General features: G+C 33.4%; 1 protein-coding gene across 7 annotated transcripts in view; it reads left to right on the forward strand.

The window, feature by feature from the left end:
• CACNA2D1 (calcium voltage-gated channel auxiliary subunit alpha2delta 1) overlaps nt 1–20,003 on the forward strand; it is a 496,257-nt gene that overhangs the window by 433,151 nt on the left and 43,103 nt on the right. For 2 of the 7 annotated variants that reach the window (XM_036863210.1, XM_036863211.1), the window contains 7 exons: nt 1,850–1,906; nt 5,413–5,484; nt 6,740–6,811; nt 9,402–9,463; nt 15,731–15,807; nt 17,096–17,116; nt 17,795–17,855. In XM_036863210.1, the coding sequence (XP_036719105.1) occupies nt 1,850–1,906; nt 5,413–5,484; nt 6,740–6,811; nt 9,402–9,463; nt 15,731–15,807; nt 17,096–17,116; nt 17,795–17,855 (422 nt within the window). The remainder of the gene's footprint in view (nt 1–1,849; nt 1,907–5,412; nt 5,485–6,739; nt 6,812–9,401; nt 9,464–15,730; nt 15,808–17,095; nt 17,117–17,794; nt 17,856–20,003) is intronic. The other 5 variants (XM_036863212.1, XM_036863213.1, XM_036863214.1 and 2 more) reach the window with 5 other exon arrangements.

The following is a 20,003-nucleotide window of genomic DNA, read 5'->3' on the forward strand; positions in this document are numbered from 1 at the left end:
AAGGATCCCAACTTTTACATAGTTGGACATTTTATGATTGTAAGTCTTAACTCCTTCCCCAGAAAGAACTAAAATATGTCATAGACAAAATAATAAAAAAGAATAATTAGAATAATCACATATGATGTATATATATAAAACCATCATTTAGAGGTAATTATTTGAAAAGGTTTTTCCCCTTTTCTACATTCTTGTACTAATAATCAGTATTTATGTAAAAAGTATTTTATTACTATTTGAATGCTGTTAACATATATTTGACTCATATTTGGAATAATCAATTTACTAAAATTCATAAAGTTACAAAGAAAATAGAAATTCTTTAGAAATTCTTTAGAAATTCTCATTAAAGCCCAGGTGATTTTTCTTCAGGATTATGTTAGCTTTTCATATTTTTAATATAGGAGATTATTATAAGCAAGTGTGCAACAGAAAAAACTTTTAGAAAAAATATTGTTTTAGAAAACCATTAAAAATAAAATGTTTGAACAGTCAATGTATTATTTTTTTCTGAAATTCATGCTTGTGAATTAAATATGCTTATCAATTCTCATCATTAACAGGTTAAATATTATAATTTCTTTTTGTGGGTGACAGTACTTGCTATACAGAGAGATACAAGAACCTGATAAAGGATGATATAGTATAAGATAGTTGTTTTAGAAATTGACAAATACAGAGGACCAATATGGTTAGAGTAATATACTAACAAAATTAATCTTAATTTTTTCATCCAAAATTCACCAGTAGAAATAAAGGAAAATAATGCTACATTCCATAGTACCCATTATTATTTAACAAGATCAAAGTCTAATCTTACGCAGGTATCCTTTGCTGAATGCCTTTTGTTTTCTTCTTGAAACTGTAATCTTAATTCACATTGTTTCAGTACAATTTTGAAGTTTATAGAAGGCAGAACAAGTGTCCTAAAGGCAAGAATATCAGAAAATAAAGTAGCTATGAATCTTTTGCACATCTAATTTTCTGAAGAATCATTACTTATCTTCTCAGAGAGACTTTTCAAAGTATCCACCATGACCACATTTTGACAATGCTGAATTATGTATCCTCCTTTATTCCAAAATGCATTTGAGAGTTCCTCCGTTGTGTTTCAATGAAATAACCAGATTAGGTATACTTATTAATACCTCATTTTTATCAGTCTAAAGAAATAGTTATTGTATAGGAAATTGTGCATAATTTACATTTTAGAAGTCCATATTTAAAATAAACCTACAGTGTTATGACTGAATTCTCCATTTGTTCCATAGATGTAACATTTGATGTCACTAACAAAGGCACAAATTTTAAGCGTTGAAGACTGACTTTTTAATATCCTATCGTATTTATATTTTAACACATTTGAATCATATGCATTCTAAAGAATTCCTGTTTTTTCCTTTTTTTAAATCACCATAGGGAATTCTCCGACAGTCCAGTGGTTAGAACTCGCCGCTTTCACTGCGGTGGGACTGGGTTCGATCCCTGGTCGGGGAACTAAAATCCCGCAAGCTGTGGGGCACGGCCAAAAATAAAATAAAATCAGCAAAGAAGTTGTCTGAGACAAACCATCTTTCTGATTTCCTACATTCTCACTTTTTTTTCCCCTAGGAATAAAAGGAAAACATTAGTCATTTTGCTAAAAAAAAAGTTTGAGTATTTTTACTAGCATTACATATTTTATTCACTAAAAATATTTTTGAACTTTCATTTCATTTATTGACTCATCATGAACTTGATGATACCTGTTTCTGATCGAGGAAATAACTGACCAAAATTGATGATAGGATAGAATGCTTACCCATGTTGATATGTAGTATGATGAATTACCATCTTTCTGTTGCTTCAGCCTATTGGTGTAGGTATACCAACAATTAATTTAAGAAAAAGGAGACCCAATGTTCAGGTAACTGTGAATGAAGTTAGCAGTGCCTTCAAATTTGCTAAATCAGAGTTGCAATTAAGCTTCTCTTCCTAAAAGCATATGATTAATGCTGCCTTTCCTGACAGCAAGCTTCCAGAGCATGAGATGGAGATGAGCATCATTTCTCAATAAACCAGAGCAAAAATGTTATTAATAATGGCAGAGGGTATGCATTTGCTGACTAAAGATTGCTAGCAAATGATAATCAGAGTAATCGCAATTAAATGGCTTCTAAAAAATAAATTTGTTATTAAATATTGTGAAGTTAGTGTCAAATCCATGTAATCCTAACAATTTGCTTGTAAAATTAACTCCTTAGTGGAAATAAAAATAGAATTCTATTATATAATTTCTATAAACCACACAATTTAACCCAAAATTTCTTTGGATTTCTAAGTGTATTTTCAGATTAGCAGTTAGAGGAAGTTCCCTTCACCTAATTAAAAATGTCCAAAATTGCAACTAAATATTATCTGGCAAACTTACTGCAAAATCTTTTCTCTGATGGCAGCATATTTAAACATTATTCTATGTATGCTTATTTCTATAAGTGCACTAAAAATAATCAGCAGGAAAAAAAAAATAATCAGCAGGATACTTCCTATAGTTTAGTAGAATTTAGCAAGAGCATTTCAAAATTTCAGAGAAAGTTCAATATGACTTAAGGTTTTCTATTACAGCCTATCATTTCTTTTAAAAAGTTGGTGACATTATAATGGAGAGGTAGTGTGATATTAAGAGATCATTAAGCTATGAATTAGTAGAACTGAGTTCCAGTTTGTTCTACTTATAGCCAACACTATATCCTTGAGTAGTTCACTAAACCCCATAGTACTTCAGTTTCTTCATCTGAAAAGCAGGAAGATTAAACTTATAATTGTTTCCTATCCTACACAGTATATTCCTAGGAAATTGAATACATATATTGATCCCCAGCTCCATCTCCTGAAAATTCTGATTTAATTTGACCAGGGATGGGAGCCGGGCTTCTGAAATAGTTTTAAAGATTCCCAGGTAATTCTAAAGTACAGAGCCAATGGATTAATAGAAGCTTCAGTTTCCTTCTAGCTCTACAATTCCATGACAATCTGAATTTCGTGTTGTTGCATCAGTCTCCATTTCTTTTGTGATTCCTGTAGAGGTTAAAATTATGTTTATGTCTTTTCTTGATTTATTAAATTGTTTTATGTTACTCCTCTTGCATGTTTCTTTTTGTGGATTACCTTGGATCATACTCATTGCAGTCATGTACATTTTAGTGAATTTTTAGTTTTGCCATACTTTCAAATATTGCATGTAAATATTGTGATATAATTTAAAAATAAACAACCTGAAAAATGGTTTGTTTTATTTTTGTTTTCCTTCCAAGGAAACTCCAAATGGCAAACTAGCAACCACACAAGACGTCTGAACTTGGAAAATATTTTTTGAGCTATGTAGTATTTTTAATAATACCAACTACAAATTATTTCAATTTAAAATTTAACAACATTGCCTTGTGCCTTTTGTTTTAGTTCCACAAATGGTATGGCCTTTATATCAGTTGATATTCAAATTTTACAAATGAGAATTGTTAGATATTTAAAACATCAAACAAAAGTACTGGGAGTGCAGGGACTGGATTCCAGTTCTCAAGCCTGTCTTGGTGCTTTCTGATGAGAAGAGTTGCTTTTGAATTTTTCAATCACTCTACCTGTAATGAGTCTTTTAAAAAATGGTCAGCCAGATTGCCATTTAAAAAGTACAAGTGATGCATTGACATTTTTCTTTTATGATTTCCTTTTCCTGTCTGTGTCTTTGTATGTTGGATTGGGACGTGATCTTCATATTGCCAATTCTTCCTGATAATGCCTCCTCCATGCATGCTGTTTGGGTCTGGTCATGCTATGCATTATCCATTGCATGTAAGATAATATTCTTATTTATGTTTATATTTTATCATTTTATTTTGACTTTGTTTTGTGGTGAGTTAAAATTTTAACACTGATGTGAGGGTGTTTGTGTAAAGATAATTTATTTCATGAGACTTTAAATAAGCAATTCAGAATAATTTGTCAGCTTTAGAGTATCCTTTGGATAGAAACTTTCTCAGTTTTGTTTTTTAAACAGAGGACTAGAATTATTTTCAATGCTGATTTTTATTTTTTTCTTATAAAATATTACTTTTCCAAAGAGTATTTGCTTCTTATACTGTGTCATTTAGCATTTGAAATAAATATGTTTAATTTTAATACATTTTTAATTATTGGCATTGTGTTGGGTAGTCAGCCCTACTAAAACAGTGTTCAAAATAATGATGATCTGAACGTATTTTGGAAGAACGTGTGAGCCTGAAATTTTTAAAATTCCAGTGACCTTGCACTAATACAACATAATTTCTATTTATTTATTACTTCTATCTAATTAGTTATCGTATATTGATGGTATTTATTTTAGTAAATATTAAAAATCCAGTTTCTAAATTTTTACAGTTGTAAAATGATAGACACCTATTATGATTTTATGTTCTAGTGAACTTTGAAATTCTACTATGGCATGTTACATTACTTAGTAAGTGTTATAAGAGAATAGTATATTTTTGTTTATCAAATATTTTGATATCCTCATTTTATGATTGAGAAATTTTTTAAATGTCATGTGAGGTGAATTTACCAGGTTAACAGTTTCATTTGATATGTTTATGTAAATAATCTGCCTGTTCCATAGTGAAGTTGATTTCTTATTACACACCAGCAAGAAGTAGCAGTAGGACGTGTAGGGCAGGAAAACAGTATTTAGTGAACCTAGGGGTTATTATTCAAGTTAGACTTCAATCACAATAGCTAATCTTTATTAAAATCCTTATGACTTTACCATAAATTTTATCTTACAAAATTGACTTAATTTGACTCATTAAAATATATTGTAAAATTTCTGTGTTTCAAATACATGAAGCAAACTTGCATCTTTTCTTTATGCATTTGAAGAAGGAAAAATAAATTTAGAAGAGTTTGTTTTGCTTAGCAAATGCAAACATTTTTAAAACATTTTCCCTCATATAATTTTATTTTTTATGGAATACAAATAATGTATATTACTTACATATTGCCTTTGTTTTATTGCCAAATATGTTATCCACATGGCTGCATTTTGCTCCTTTCACATCCCAATTAAAGATAAAAAGCTGTAAGTGGATCTTCAGAAGTCATATTGCCACAGGATTTGTGATTATAAATGTCCTATCTAACACAGGACTCAAAACTCTTCAGTTGGTGATTAATTAAAATTTGTCTGCTGTACTTAAAGCTCAAATCCCTAGCCTACTTATTATTATTTTAAAATATATATGAGAGAATATACCTTTATATAATTATTTTGTCAACTGTTTAAGATACCTTAGGTAAGTAACTTTTATGGAATTAATTTCATATTTAAATATCTATTGAGTTATTCTATATACAGCGTCATCTTACAATGTCATATATGCTTAATTACTATTTTCTGTGTAGAACCCCAAATCTCAGGAGCCAGTAACTTTGGATTTCCTTGATGCAGAATTAGAGAATGATATTAAAGTGGAGGTGAGTGCAATCAGTCAGCTTGAACGACACCCTCAGGTCAGATGCTGGTATTCTTCCAGTCTACAGGGATCTGTTGAGCAGCTTCATTGTGTTGGTTCTGTCTTTGGTACTATACACACAAAGATGAATGTTTTTTATCTTTAAAAATTTCTAGATCCTGGGCTCTCTCATCCGAAAGATCCTATGAAAAGGAATAAATATTTTAAATTGGGTGTGCCCTTAGTTTTTTTCTTTCTCCTTCCACAGGTAGAGTTATTTTCAGTATCTCAATACAAATGTAACTTGTAAATTTCAATAAAAAACATAGAGAGGGGGACGTTGCCATAGAGATGGAAGAAAAGTCGCAGGGAATTTAATCATCCAACCACCCAATAAGCAACATGAGGAAAGAAGCTGCCATGTTTGTCTTAGTACTCTATACTCAGAAATTTTCTATTTTATTTCAAAACCAAAATTGCATGCCACTTCCTCCGAGAGGGCCTTCCAGAATAATAGGGATAATCATGAATAATAACATTTATTGAGTACATGATATGTGTCAGTCATGGATTCTCAAAAGCCTTTGAATAGGTACATTGTTATTGTTATTATTATTATATCTGTTGTACTGATGATCTTTTTGAGGTACAGGAGGTTAAATAGCTTATCTCCATTTACTCAGCTAGTAAGTAGCAGAAACAGGATTTGAACCTGGCTCTTGCACTCCAGAGCAGAGATTTTTAAGATTCTTTCAGATGAATTAACTCCTTCTCTTATCTATTCAAAGGCCACCGTATTTCTTTTACAGTTTGTCACAGTGTGTTTTAACTTGTACTTGCTGTACACATTTTACAACCTTACTCCCTCAATGTAGAACAAGAGAATCTATTTATCATCGTTACCTTAGACTGAGGCATAGTGCTGGGATGTTTTAGGTAAATAATGAATATTTGTTGTAAAGTATTTTGACAGGATAAAGTAGGATCATGTAATGGTGAAGAGCTTGGTTTCTGGACTCTCATACCACTGAGTAACTGTAATAATATTTAACCTCTCAAGTCTCAATTTCCCCTCCATCAATCCCATAAAGTAATTGAGCACTTTTATTCATTACATTTCAAAAATTAATGACTGGTTGAAAATATTTCATTAAGAATGTTTTTATCATTTTAAGATGATGTAAAATAATGATGTGGTAACTTTTAAAAGAATATTTCCACACTTCAGTAGGTCAATTTAGTATCTGCTATAAAGTAATTGTTTCAATTTCCCTTAGATTCGAAATAAAATGATAGATGGAGAAAGCGGAGAAAAAACATTCAGAACCCTGGTTAAATCTCAAGATGAGGTAAGAATTAAGTCAGGTTTATTCTTAAATAAAAATGTATATATTAATAATGATCATTGATATTAGTGGTAAAGCAATATTTATTCATAAAAAGGGATGTTTCTAGAAAACAAAAATTGTTTAAAGCACTCTTTGCTGGAGGGATATTTTTAATAAGGTTTTTAACTCTGAAATTTTTATAAAATGTTGCTTTAGATTTCTTGATGTATTCTTCTATCATTTACAATATGTTCCTGAAAATTATATTTTTTAATTTTTTTAATTGATGTATAGTTGATTTACAATATCATGTAAGTTTAAGGTATACAGCACAGCGATTCAGTTATACATACATATATATACACACATATATATATATTCTTTTTCAGATTCTTTTCCCCATAGGTTATTACATAATATTGAATATAATTCCCTGTGCTATACAGTAGGTCCTTGTTGGTTAGCGAAAATTATATTTATGTCTCCATTTTTTTTTTGTTTTTTAACCAGTATAAGAAATAGAATACACAATATGATGTTTGCCATGTTCTTTTAGGCCATTTCAGTCATACAAATTTGAAGTTAGTATTTAATAGCTGTATGTTTTGTATGGTTTGTGCATGCAGCTTGTTGAGTTCCATATATTAATTTTTTGTTTGTTTCTTAACTTGTTTCTGGCTTCATTTATCTTCTTTTACTATCTATGCACTATTGCCCTGAATTTAAACCTGAAATTAAATCAAGAGATAACACAGCTACTGCCATAAAATCACTGGTACAGCTAGGTAACACTTGTATTGTTTTATATTGATGTGGAAAAACTCCGTGTATATGAGAAGTGTGTCTATTCATTATCAGTCACATGTGGAATAAATACACATTCGTATGTTTGAGGATTGGAAAAATAAAGCTTGGAAACTTAATTTAAGCTTTTATGTATAATTTATGTCCGTTTCCTCACAATCCCATCCGTTTTAAGTGTAACATTTCTCCTGAATTTCTCAGCAGAGCTTTCCCTAAGATGGAGCTAGGATCTAAATACAGTACTTCATTAACACGTGCCTTTTCTCATTTTAATATCATCAGGAGTCCCTATTACCAGAACCCAAGGGGGGGTATACACCAGTTTCCGTCTTTGTTGACACGCCAACTCTGTTTACTTAGACTTTAGCCATGCTGTTTACCACCTCACTTTTCAGAGGAAAGGTGTAAAGCATTCAGCAGTTCTGCCAGCTTCTCCATCTTGTTCTGCCAACAAGAACTCTGGGACCTGCACGTTCTTTTTTCCACTTACAAATCAATTTTCTGTTTATTCAGTCACTTTGATATTTCTCTCCTTCAATTTACTGTAAATTCTTCTTTTTGACCCATATCCACCCATAGACTTTTCCTATTAATCATATTGAAGAAAGTAGTGTTTTGTATGTTTATTTCTCTAATCCAACACAGTTTTTGATATTCTGTTTTTTATAACTTGCTGAACAATACTAGTTTGCCATGGTTTTTTTATGAGTAATAATAAATATGTAAACATTAGTTCTTTTAATTCTTTTATGAATTTTAGGAGTCCAAAAATTTCCTGAGCACTTCCTGCCCTCCCTCCCCCCCATCCTCCACACACCTCAGTAAAGCCATGGGGATATTTGATGTATAGAAGCAACACTGTGTAGTTGCTATAAAATGAGCTTGACATCGTACATTCTCCTTCATTCTGCCAACTAAAGTCCTCATTTCTTCATCAGTAAATTGTGGAAAAGAATAGTATTTCATTTACTCCAGGGAGTTGATTAAATGATACAATGACTGTAAAATGCCTAGATATTACCTAACACCAAGTAATATTCAGTGAATATTATAGCAATATTAATATTATTGTTGAATATTATGTTAATATTGAATAACAATATTATTGTTCTGATGAGGATGATGAAGCTGGTGATAACTAAAAATATTAAAAGATACATATGTGTCATCACCATACCTAATGGAAGAAGTAATGATCATTTCTTTACTACTGTTCAGTAGCTCCGTAAGAAAGATTCATATCCATGAAGTTATTTAGCTCTCACTTCCTTTCCCTGGTGGATATAGTTGTCTTTCTAACCTTCAATGATACTAAGTAATTAGTCTCTTATAATAGATAAATACTATAATAATGGCTTAATAAGAACAGTAATGTGCTAATCATACATTTGGGTCTAGACACACTGCATTAATTTCCTGATATTATCAATTTCTCTTCAACATCTCCTACTATGGAAATATCTGAGCATTATCTAATATTTCATTCCTGTTTCATTATTAAAATTTATTTTTCAGGAAATGTTTTTAAAGTTTTGAGGTTAATAATTTGGCATAAATTACTAAGATTTTACACTTAAACGTCCTTAAAATTTATTATGTGGGTATTTTTTTTCCTGAAATGTTGCTTTACACACACACCCCCCCCATAACAGAATAAATAATTGTAGAATAGAATAGATCAGATATTTGTGAAGAAGGGTATTGAATGATGACTGAATTTATAAATAGAGCCTAGCATTCTGCTCTTCATATAAATTCACTTCAAATAAAAAGTGATGGTAACAATGTCCAACTCTTTTTTCTTTAGAGATATATAGACAAAGGAAACAGGACGTATACATGGACCCCTGTCAATGGCACAGATTACAGGTAATTAACCTTATTTATTTATATGTGTGCTGTATAAAAGAATATTCAGTTCAGTGCCTTTCGCCTATTTTTAAGTAGCCATTTCTCCAGTGGATGAATGTTGTCTTTACATACTCATAAGCTATTTTCAATATAATTAAAATAGAAATGTTATCCTTTCCAACATTAAAATGCATTAAAGTTATACATTCTGATTTTCAAAATGAGAAAGATGGGAAATAGCTAGAAATATAAAATTTAGAAATGAAAACTTGCATGATATACATATATTTGGTGTTTTATATATTTATGTTAGTAATAATAAATGTTGACATTTATTACTTACTTTGTGGTCATCACCTCCACTGACCTCCTCATTTAAACTGTCATTTAGTTTACATTACTTACATTTAGGTTGCAAATTAACTTAAAAATGAAACTTATTACATCATAGTATAATCTGATATAAAACGCTCAATTGATATAATTTAATCCCATGAGTAGAAATTCTGTAATATCCTGATCCCTTCAATTGACTGGACCTTGGAAAATTGGACAGACTAATACCCTAAAATTTCTTGGAAATTCTCCATTCTTCAACACTTGCTGGGCATTTTTTGTTTTGTTTGCTCTAACTCTAAGGTCACCACTTTCCCTGTGGTCCTGCTTCCTACAGCCTCATACTACTGAGGCTGATACGAAAATGCCCTTCTTGTTACTCATTCTCTCTTCCTCCTCCCTCACACCTCCCATCTTTGGATCTCATGTCACCAGACCACACCAGGGACCGTTCCTCCCTTTGAACAGTCATCTCCCTCTCGTTCCTGTGAGATATCAGTTTCTGCGTGGTTGCCACCCTCTCCTCCATTCACACGGATCAGTGTTTCTCAAAGCATTTGAGACATACCCACGCTTATATAAAATAAAACAAAAATTGTTTACTAAAATGAACTTTAAAAGAGATGAAAACTCAAGTGGAAAAAAAATGTTTATTACATTTCATAGACATGAAATTCATGTGTCAAATTGCTATAAAAATTTCTAAATGCTTACTCTCAATTTCTATGCTTAATTAATCATGAGCTGGTAATAGATAGTTTGCAAAGTGGGCCAGGTCCCTTGACACCCTTTAAATACCAGTGACATAGATGATTTTTCTGGTGCCTGAACTCTCATTTTTTTTTTTTTTTAAATCTCCTCCCCTCTGATGATCTTGTCATTCCCCTATCTTAGCTACCTACTCCAAGGTCATGTTTTACAACTCTAACATTAAGACTGCAAGTCCTTCATAATCTTAATTTGAGATTTTTTTTATCCAACTCTCAGAGTAATACATTTTAGCTTTCCAACCCCTCCTTCTAATAGTCCAACTGCAACAATCCTTTGACTCAATTGAGACCTGAAATCCATCAACCCCTTCGACCTTTTCACTGTCCTTGCCATCCTCATGTCCTTGTACCCCTCTTTATTGGCATAAATTCTTTGGGTCTTACTACGTTCACTCTCTTACACAAACCATCAACTCCCTGCATCATACTCAGGTTTGGCAAATAGTAGTTTGACCAATCCCAATCCTGGTTAAATTAAATTATTACCAACACCACACTGCACCCACACAGCTACAAATGGGAGAAATAAAATATTCCTTGACTGATGACATCTAAAATTCAGGACCTTTAACCTTAAGTGTACTTCAGTAGTGCCTGCTGGTCTCAATAGTCCAGTAAATTTAGGTGATGTCTTTACTTCTGTTTTTCTCAGTGAAATAGGAAGTGATCAGAAGAGACCTTCTACCACATAACGACTTGCATCTATATCTCCATTTCCTATCTCTATTTCTATTCACAACACAATAACAAGAGTGATATTATTAATACTTGAGTTATATTGTTTCATTTCTCTACTCAAAATTCTCCAATAATTTGCTATCTTAATCTCTATAAAATCCGAAGTTTGTCATGACCATTAGAGGACTTACAGCATCTGGCCTCATTTACCATCAGTTCTCTGAAGTTACCTTCTCAGATTCTCCACTGAACCACCTTCATCTTAGAGCTGCACTATCCTCCTTGCTAGTCCTCATAAACCCGGGACCATTCTGCCTCAGGACCTTTGCACCTGAAGTTATTTCTGCCTAGGATGAATTTTCCCCAGGTATTCACATGCTTACTCCATCTTCACACCTTCACTTACTTTTTTGTCACCTCAATAAGGCCTTCCCCAGTAATCCTACCTAAAGTGTAAAGTGCCTCATTATCATTTGATATTATATATGTGGATATGCACATACACACACATATATATGAAGCATATATAAAGAAATTTATTTCTACTGTTTATTGTTTGTCTTCCTTCACTATTAAGTTCTAAGAGGGCAACGTTCTAAGACTGTTAGACTCTGAGATTCTAAGATTGTTGCCTGCTTCATTTATTTTTGAATCCTCAGCTCATATGTCAGTGGCACACAGTAGACATTCTGTAAATATTTACACAGTTAAATATTTAGATTTTCAATTTGTCTCATTCTGTCAAATCCAAATAATAGTTTCTAAACTTCCATTGCAATACTCAAATATGAGGGCCTCTTTAACTACATATTAATATACAGTTAATATGTAGCCTACTTAATAGGCTGTGGTGGACTCAACTGTTCTTTTCCTAATAAGAGGAAACAACACTCCTCCCCACTCTGCCCCAGAACATACACATAACTTTTCAGGGGAGCCTAGAGCGCTGGGGATTCCCCTAGAGCTGTAGTGGGTTGCTAGGATGGCATGCATACTAGGTCTAGAAGAGGGGCACACAGTTACCAATGTCATGAGACACTAACTGCCAGTCTTTCTCCAGTTTTTCAGTTTTTGACATAATTTTGAACCTATTGAATAACACCAGAATGAATGTTTATTTTACTTGTGTCTCTTGATTTCTCTCTCTCATTTCTATTAGGCATCTCTTTACGCATATACAATCTTTATGTACATACATCAGTAATTATTTTTCTTTCCATTTCCACGGTTATTGCCACCTTTCATTTTTTTGGATAAACTTGTCAAAAGGTGTGACGGCCAATGGGAAATCTGGGAGCCCTGTCTCGTTAGCGATGATTTCATGATAAAAAGAAATGTTGGATGCACATGTGGGAAAGTGCTCTCTGCCTTTGTTTCTTAGACAAATAAATTCTAAGTTAGAAAAACCATTTCTTTTTGACGCTGATAGTGAGTCAGTCTGATGGTTGGTCCTACTGCAGTCATAATGATATTCTGGGGGAATCTTAAATTCTTACTATACCTTTCTTAAATATGTTTTTAATAGTCTCACAAATGTCTACTGCATTCATCCCCTTTCCCTCACACACCAAGTTGTAATACAGGTGGCCAGATTAATGTTCTTTTCTCCAGTTCTGAGTACATCTCTCCTTGTTCACAAAACTTTAGTCTCTTCCCATTTTTATCCAAGTTTAGATTCCAAGTCTGAAATTCACATCACACATTTCTAGCCTAACCTGTCTGCCCTGTCATTTCCCCCACTGCACTGCACTACCCATACAAACCACTGTTCTCTGAACAAGCCCTAACTTCACCACCTTTGCATGTTTTCTTCACACATTCTCTTCACAAATCTACAGCTTAGAGCCAGATTAAATCTATTTCCATTGTAAGTACTCCCCTGAATCTCCGTACAAAGAAATCCACAAATAACAAGCTAGAACAACATATTACATCTAAATTGAAGGAAAAAAATGGCAGTGTTTTTATTTAATGAATTAGGTATCAAATTTCACTTAGTGATTTCTGTCTCCTTAAGCCTTGATATAACTTGATATAACATATTTTGAAATATAGTAGTTATTTTAACAGAATGTTCTCTTTTTTTTAAAGAAGAGTTTGATTTTTATGGTGATATAAATGAGTTGAAAAGTGTGTTATATTCCATTTAACTAAGTTAACCATGTTTATGGGAGTCACAAAAATATTGCATGGGCTGTACCATCCATCTGGTGGCCACTGGCTTTATTAGACTTTTATCCCTGGGAGAAAATAAAGCAGACTTGATTTGTTGGTTTTATAAGGAGAGAGACAGCAAACTGCATATGGCAGCATCCTTGACTCAGAATGTTGATTGAAGATCTTATCTGCTATAGGTTGAAGAAATAACTGTTGCCTGAAGAAAAAAATCATTAAATTATGTGTAACCATATTTTTCTATAAAATAAAGCATAGCTATTAATAGCAACCTGAGACTTGCAGGCCAATAAAATGTATATTCGATATGTCAGTTTTAAAACATCTATTGTGTTCCTCATGGGTTTCCACATATTTTTTATGGTACATGAGATGTAACCCAAGCTTACAGTGTGACACTGTAGCAGCCACGTGATGTAATGTTATCGGTCTTAATTTGAAGTTTCTCTTAGCAATAAATGCTGATAGGGCAATAAAAACGTCCTAATTTCCCTTGAGAGGCGTTTGTGGGAGACAATCTTCAAATGCTCACTAATTCTGCTCTACATGTTATAAATGGCAAGTGAATCATGAAAGGTCATCTTGCTTTCAGACTAATTGCACTGCTTATTCTAATTTTAATCTCTGCCTCCCTTTAAAGGAAGTTACCTTTAAAATGAATGTGGAGATTTTCATTAAATCTACATAACATTTTATTTCTCTGACCTTTTCCCATAAGGAAAGTATATGAATTACTTAATGATGGAGAAAGATTTGGGAATTGGAGGTAACAAGCATCCACCTATTTTGCTATCTTGACTGCATAATTAAATTGTAGCAAATAAGCCCTTGCATTTTTCCTCTTCATAGAGTGAATTTTTAGCATATATTCATAAGAAGAAAAACCTGGAATTTTATATTTTGTCCTGTTCTATATTGCTCATAAAAAAATGTATAACAGCATTACACTTTGGACATCCATCCCCAAAGCCTGGGAAACATGAGGCTTGAGTGATTTAAAACAAGATCTTCTGCAAATGCCTAGAAATACTCAGAAGCCTAGAAATGCACACATTTTTCTGTGCATTGCTAAATTGGGGGTTAAATTGTAAAAATGAATGCTGAATAACTCAATTGGTCACACTAATCAAGCGTCATTTTTTAATAATAGTTGCATTGGGAATCTTAGAGATAACCTCATTTTTGGCATTAGTTTGTTAGTTTCCTTCTGTATTCAAAGGATAGTAGAGGCCATTTGCAACGGTAAGTATGGATATGGACTAATTAGTTATGTTCCGCACATGTGTATCAGCCATCGTGAGAGTAGAAGAATTACACACATGCCGTTGTTACGGGAAAGTGCATAATATTCTGATATCTTTTAACAATTCCAACATTTTGTGTGTTTTATTAATTGCCAGCTTCAAAATGAGTGCGGTTACCTGCCTGTCAGCTTTTTAGTTTGTACAGTCATATTAAGACAGGGTTGGATGATAGGCTTGTTTGACAGTCCTTGCGTCTAAAATGTTCAGAATTTGGCTTAAGATTTGCACTGGAGCTTTCCTCCAGTGTGTACATGTACCATGGGACTAGAGTAGCCCATGGCTCTTGTAAACTATTAAAGTCAAGATGTTTTTCCTATTGTACCTAACAGCAATCTACCAAATGATATGGGATATCCACAGTTAATGAACTTGAAATAAATACAGTTACACTGTTGGGTAAGAACCAATTGGATGAGCAAGTGCTATAAAGGAATCTGAATTTCCCTTCCAAAAGACATGGGGGAAATTGCCTAGAAAAGAGTTGTACAATATTAGGTATTTAACCCCTCAAAACAGACTATTTCAGATGATTTTATGCATTGTGTAATTAGTAATGATAATAATACTTCTTTCATTTGTAATTTTTAGTAGTGTACATTTGCTAGCAAGCACTGTAGCATTATGTATAATTCATGAGGGAGGAGATAGCCAATTGGCATGATATAATTACTTGCTTAAACATAGCCCTAGTATTCTTCTATTTTTGTCCACAAAGTATTTTAATATAGTTTTCTGGAAATACAGTATCCATGACATTTCTTCTTCAGCTGATTTATGGGCGCATTTTGTAGCTTATTTTCCATGTGTCTCTTCTGATTCTCTACGATGTAGAGAACTGGATGGCAAGACCAAATTAAGTACCCTATTTGCTGAAAGCATTTTCCTGTCAGAGTAATATGTCTTTTCCTTCCCATGAGGAAGATCTTTGGATTTTCCATGAACTTGATGTGTCTTTTTTTTTTAAGTTATGTTTCATTTTTGTTTGTTTGTTTGTGTTTATGCTTCTCTTGTTTCTATTGCAGTTTGGCCTTGGTATTACCAACCTACAGTTTTTACTATATAAAAGCCAAAATAGAAGAGACAATAACTCAGGCCAGATGTAAGTACTGTGAAAGCGACTTCAGGGTCTGTTTGTTATCTCCTAGTACCAGAGGTTTAAATACGTCTAGACTTTGGAATACCCAAGGCTTATGGCTTATACATTTTAGTGGGTGTTATTACCAGATCAACAGCAATGATTGTAACCCATTCCAAACATGCAAGGAACAAGAAGTGTTCTACATGGATAGAATATGAGCAGGTACTCCAGTCTCACTGGCAGTCCCTGCCACCCTCCCCTGCCTTGCTTTGTGCTCATAGAATCATTGCAGTGCTGTGTCCTCTGTTGCTATTGTTTTAAGGGTCTGCTAGCTGGCACAAAATGTTTCACAGAGTCTCTACTCACGGCACTCTGCTGGTAGTAGTAAAGTTTTTCTTTTTTTTTTTTGCATTTGGCAAGAATGATATTTTGCTCGACATCGTCGACTTTGTTGGAATAAATTAAATTGCACTGGTCTTTGGCTTTGGTTTGGCAATTAACTTTCTTCTAATTATTCAAATTAATGTCTTCAGTAACTCAAATGGATCAGTTTGGTTTTTTCTTTAAGCGTCATTTGGAATGTGGAGTAATTATTAACACTAGTGCATACTTCAAGTCATTATTAATCTTTATTTTGTTTTGGGTGACTAGCTTTAGTAAAGTAAAATGACCATCATATCCTTTGCATATCACTCAATTATTCCTAACCACCTAAATTTTGTCTGTTACGATAAAGTAAAATATATATATGCATATATATATGAATATACCTTTTACCTCTGATTGTACATGAACTACAGTTTCTTTCCTTTCTCGGTCAGTTCTTTTTTGCTCTCCGCAGTCCTGGTTCTCATTGTACATTGTGGTAATTTAGACCTTTATATTTCCGCTTTCACTTGATAGATAGATATGATGGTCTTTTAACAACCACCAACTTTGCATGAGCTAGTTCTTCACTTGATAAATGAGGGGGTGCCTAGTGGGTCTTTGATGATGGGTAAATGCTTCTGTTTATAGGCTAGCATCATTGGTATTGCACTTGCGTTAGCCACTTTGCAAAACAGACCCTTGAAATAACCACAGTACAAAGAGGGTGCTCTAGTAGTAATTGACAGGACGTATTTTCCAGTCTTCAAAAATATGTGTCTTTTCTTCCAGACTACAGCTGTACATAAATAAACCTTTGATCTATGCACAATATTTTTATTCAAGAAAGTCATTGAATAAAATATTGTTTGTGACCCCCCTTTGCTTTTACCCTCTTTTTTTGTTTGTTTCCCTGCTTTCTCTTTCTGATGGATTTTCACAGCAAAAAAGGGCAGAATGAAGGGCAAGTATTTTCTTGTTGCTCAATTTCTTTTTGTTTAGTACACTTGACATTTCCACTGATATTTCCATTCCTATTGGATACTACCCTCTGTGCTTCTCATTTGCTAGATTTTCCTCCATGATCACTCAGACCTTAGTGGCAAAAAAGGGGGAAAGAATATGCTTGTGTTTATATATGTAACCTATTTCACTTTCTGGTTTTTTCCTTAAACTTAAATACTTGTGTGTTTTTATCCTTCCACTTACTCATTCATACTAATATGAAGAATGCTATTAATTCACTAAAGACATTAATGGGTTTATTAAAAGCATTTTCTTTATCATAATATTGGTAAAATATTTGGCATTTTAAATAAATACCTCTGGTGTAACATTGACAAAAGTCACTTTTTAAAGGATATCTTAGTTATAGTAGGGTTAGTTAGTAAATGGGAAAATTATAGACCTAACATTGTCTTTGATATAACTGTTGTAATCCATGTTATGAAATTAAAATTGATTTTATCACTGTAAAGTATTGGGGATCTTTATATTCATTCATGTGTTTCAGTTTAGGATGGAAATAGTCTACTTTTATTCTTCCGTGTAAGGTTATTTTTTGAATGCCTTCCTATTGACATCAAATCTCAGGGTGCATATTCCGCATTGTTTGTCTAACCCTATAACATTATCTTTGCAGATTCAGAAACACTGAAGCCGGATAATTTTGAAGAATCTGGCTATACATTCATAGCACCAAGGTAGGTTTTGTTTTCTTTTTTATAGGTCATTGTGAATATGTAGGCCTTCAAGAACAGGTCTGAGCTGGGGTCAAGACTGCTCTGGATTATGCCATGCCAAATTATGGAACCAAAGGAAACAATAACTTTAAAACTGAAAGAGAATGCTGTTCTTTCATTCATTTACTCATTCAGGTACTTAGCAGCTGCCGTGTGCTAAAGAATATGCTGACTTGGGGATACAGCTTGAATAGGACAGATGGAGGTTTTGTTTTTGTTGGAACCAACAGTGTATCCAACAAAAATGAAGAGTTGTGAATTTGCATTTGTGACTATGTATACACATACAAACTCTCACTCACTTTCTCTCTCTCTCTCTACACACACACACACACAGAGAGATAGATATGCATAGATATGTACAGATATATACATATATGTATATATATATACAAGAATGTGTATGCCTCATAGAATGACTTAACATCATTGATTTTTTTAACACAAGTTTTTGGGAAAATATATTTTTATATAGTGAGATTTTCTCACATAATTTCTAAGATTAGCGTTCTTTTTCCTCCTAACCAATTTTACTTCTCTCGCTTATAATCCCCCTTCCCTAGCTCTAATATACATCTTCATCTCTACCTCTATTTTCTTATAATTATTTGAAACTCCATTCAAGAATCCAAGATTATTCTTTATTTCTATTTCTTTCCTTAGTTTTTGACTCCCACTCTCCATCAGACACATGTAATAATACAAATCAACAGAATTCCTATTACCCTAGGCTACTGAATAAAATAGATTCAGAAGCTTGTAGTATCCAATTCTCACAATTTTTCCTTCTTAAAGAAATTGCTCTAAGAAGGCTCCTAAAAATTGGTCTCAGTTATTCTTTCTTTTTATTTCTGCATAAGACTATCTGAATTTTTGGTTCTTGTTGAAAGCAAGGAATATATATAACTTTTTGAGAAGTCTCTGTTAACAAAGCATATTTCTGGCTTTGTGAGTGACTCTGCCCTCTAGCAGTTTTCCTGCTTGAATTGCCTTCAGTCTTGGACACCGCTGATCCCACCCTTTGACGTTCTGCCTCCTCTTGCTTAATGACATGCTTCTCTGGTTTTCTTCCTCCCTCCCTGGCTGCATATTCAGTCTCTTTCATGAGCTTCCCTTCTTGTGCACATCACTCATATGAAGCTGCTGGCCTGGGCTCTCTTATCTTCCTATTTTGAGTCTACAGACATACCACAGACGTCCACTATTCCGTGTCTACAGTTTGGGGTGATGTCTCCCAAATCTGCAGGATGTTGATAACATCTAGAAACAAACTAGACATACTATGTGGTTTATTGACCTTACATTATAATATAAGATCAAACAATCTATCTATTTCCAGACTTTATGCCTACCCTACATATTTTAATATGAGACTTCATGTTTATGGAGCCTAACAGGAATCTCTCTTCAAGGTGCTTCAAATTCATGGTCTCCTGAACATTTGTCCTCTTTGGAAAACTCTTCTTTCTGTGTTCCCTCAGTGACAAAAAAACTGTCCTCCCCAAATACCCAGTCTTGAAACCTGACAGATGTCTTTGCTCCCTTTCCTTTATATGTAACTTCTGGTCGATCAACAAGTCTTGCCACATAGAGTTTATCTTATGAGTATCAAGTATGTCTGTCAAACTCTGCTGCCTTTGTTCTAGTTCAGACTAGTGCCTTCCTCACTTAAACTACTAAGGCTGCCTCCTAATTGATCTCCCTGACTCCAGTATTTCTCCCTTACTTCCAATTTCTGTCTCCTTTCTGTAAGCAGAGGGAGTTTCTAAACTTTCAATAACATTACGTTTCTCATCTGTTAAATACTAACCAGTGGCTTAGTATTATCCTCATGATAATCGATACTGTATAGGATAGCTTTCACATGTTCTGTCACTAGGTCCCAGTTTACCCGTGTGGTCCCCTATACTCTAAATCAGGGGCTGACAAACTACAGCCTGCAGTTTTACATATAAAACTTTATATGTAAAGTTTTATTAGAACGCAGCCACAGGCATTTGTTGATGTATTGCCTGTGGCTGCTTTCACTACAAAAGCAGAGCCAAGGGGTTGTGGCCTAGACCTTTTAGCCCATAGAGCCTGAATCATTTACCCTCTTGCCCTTTAAGA

This window comes from Balaenoptera musculus, chromosome 9, assembly GCF_009873245.2.
Source record: "Balaenoptera musculus isolate JJ_BM4_2016_0621 chromosome 9, mBalMus1.pri.v3, whole genome shotgun sequence".
Taxonomy (NCBI): Eukaryota; Metazoa; Chordata; class Mammalia; order Artiodactyla; family Balaenopteridae; genus Balaenoptera; species Balaenoptera musculus.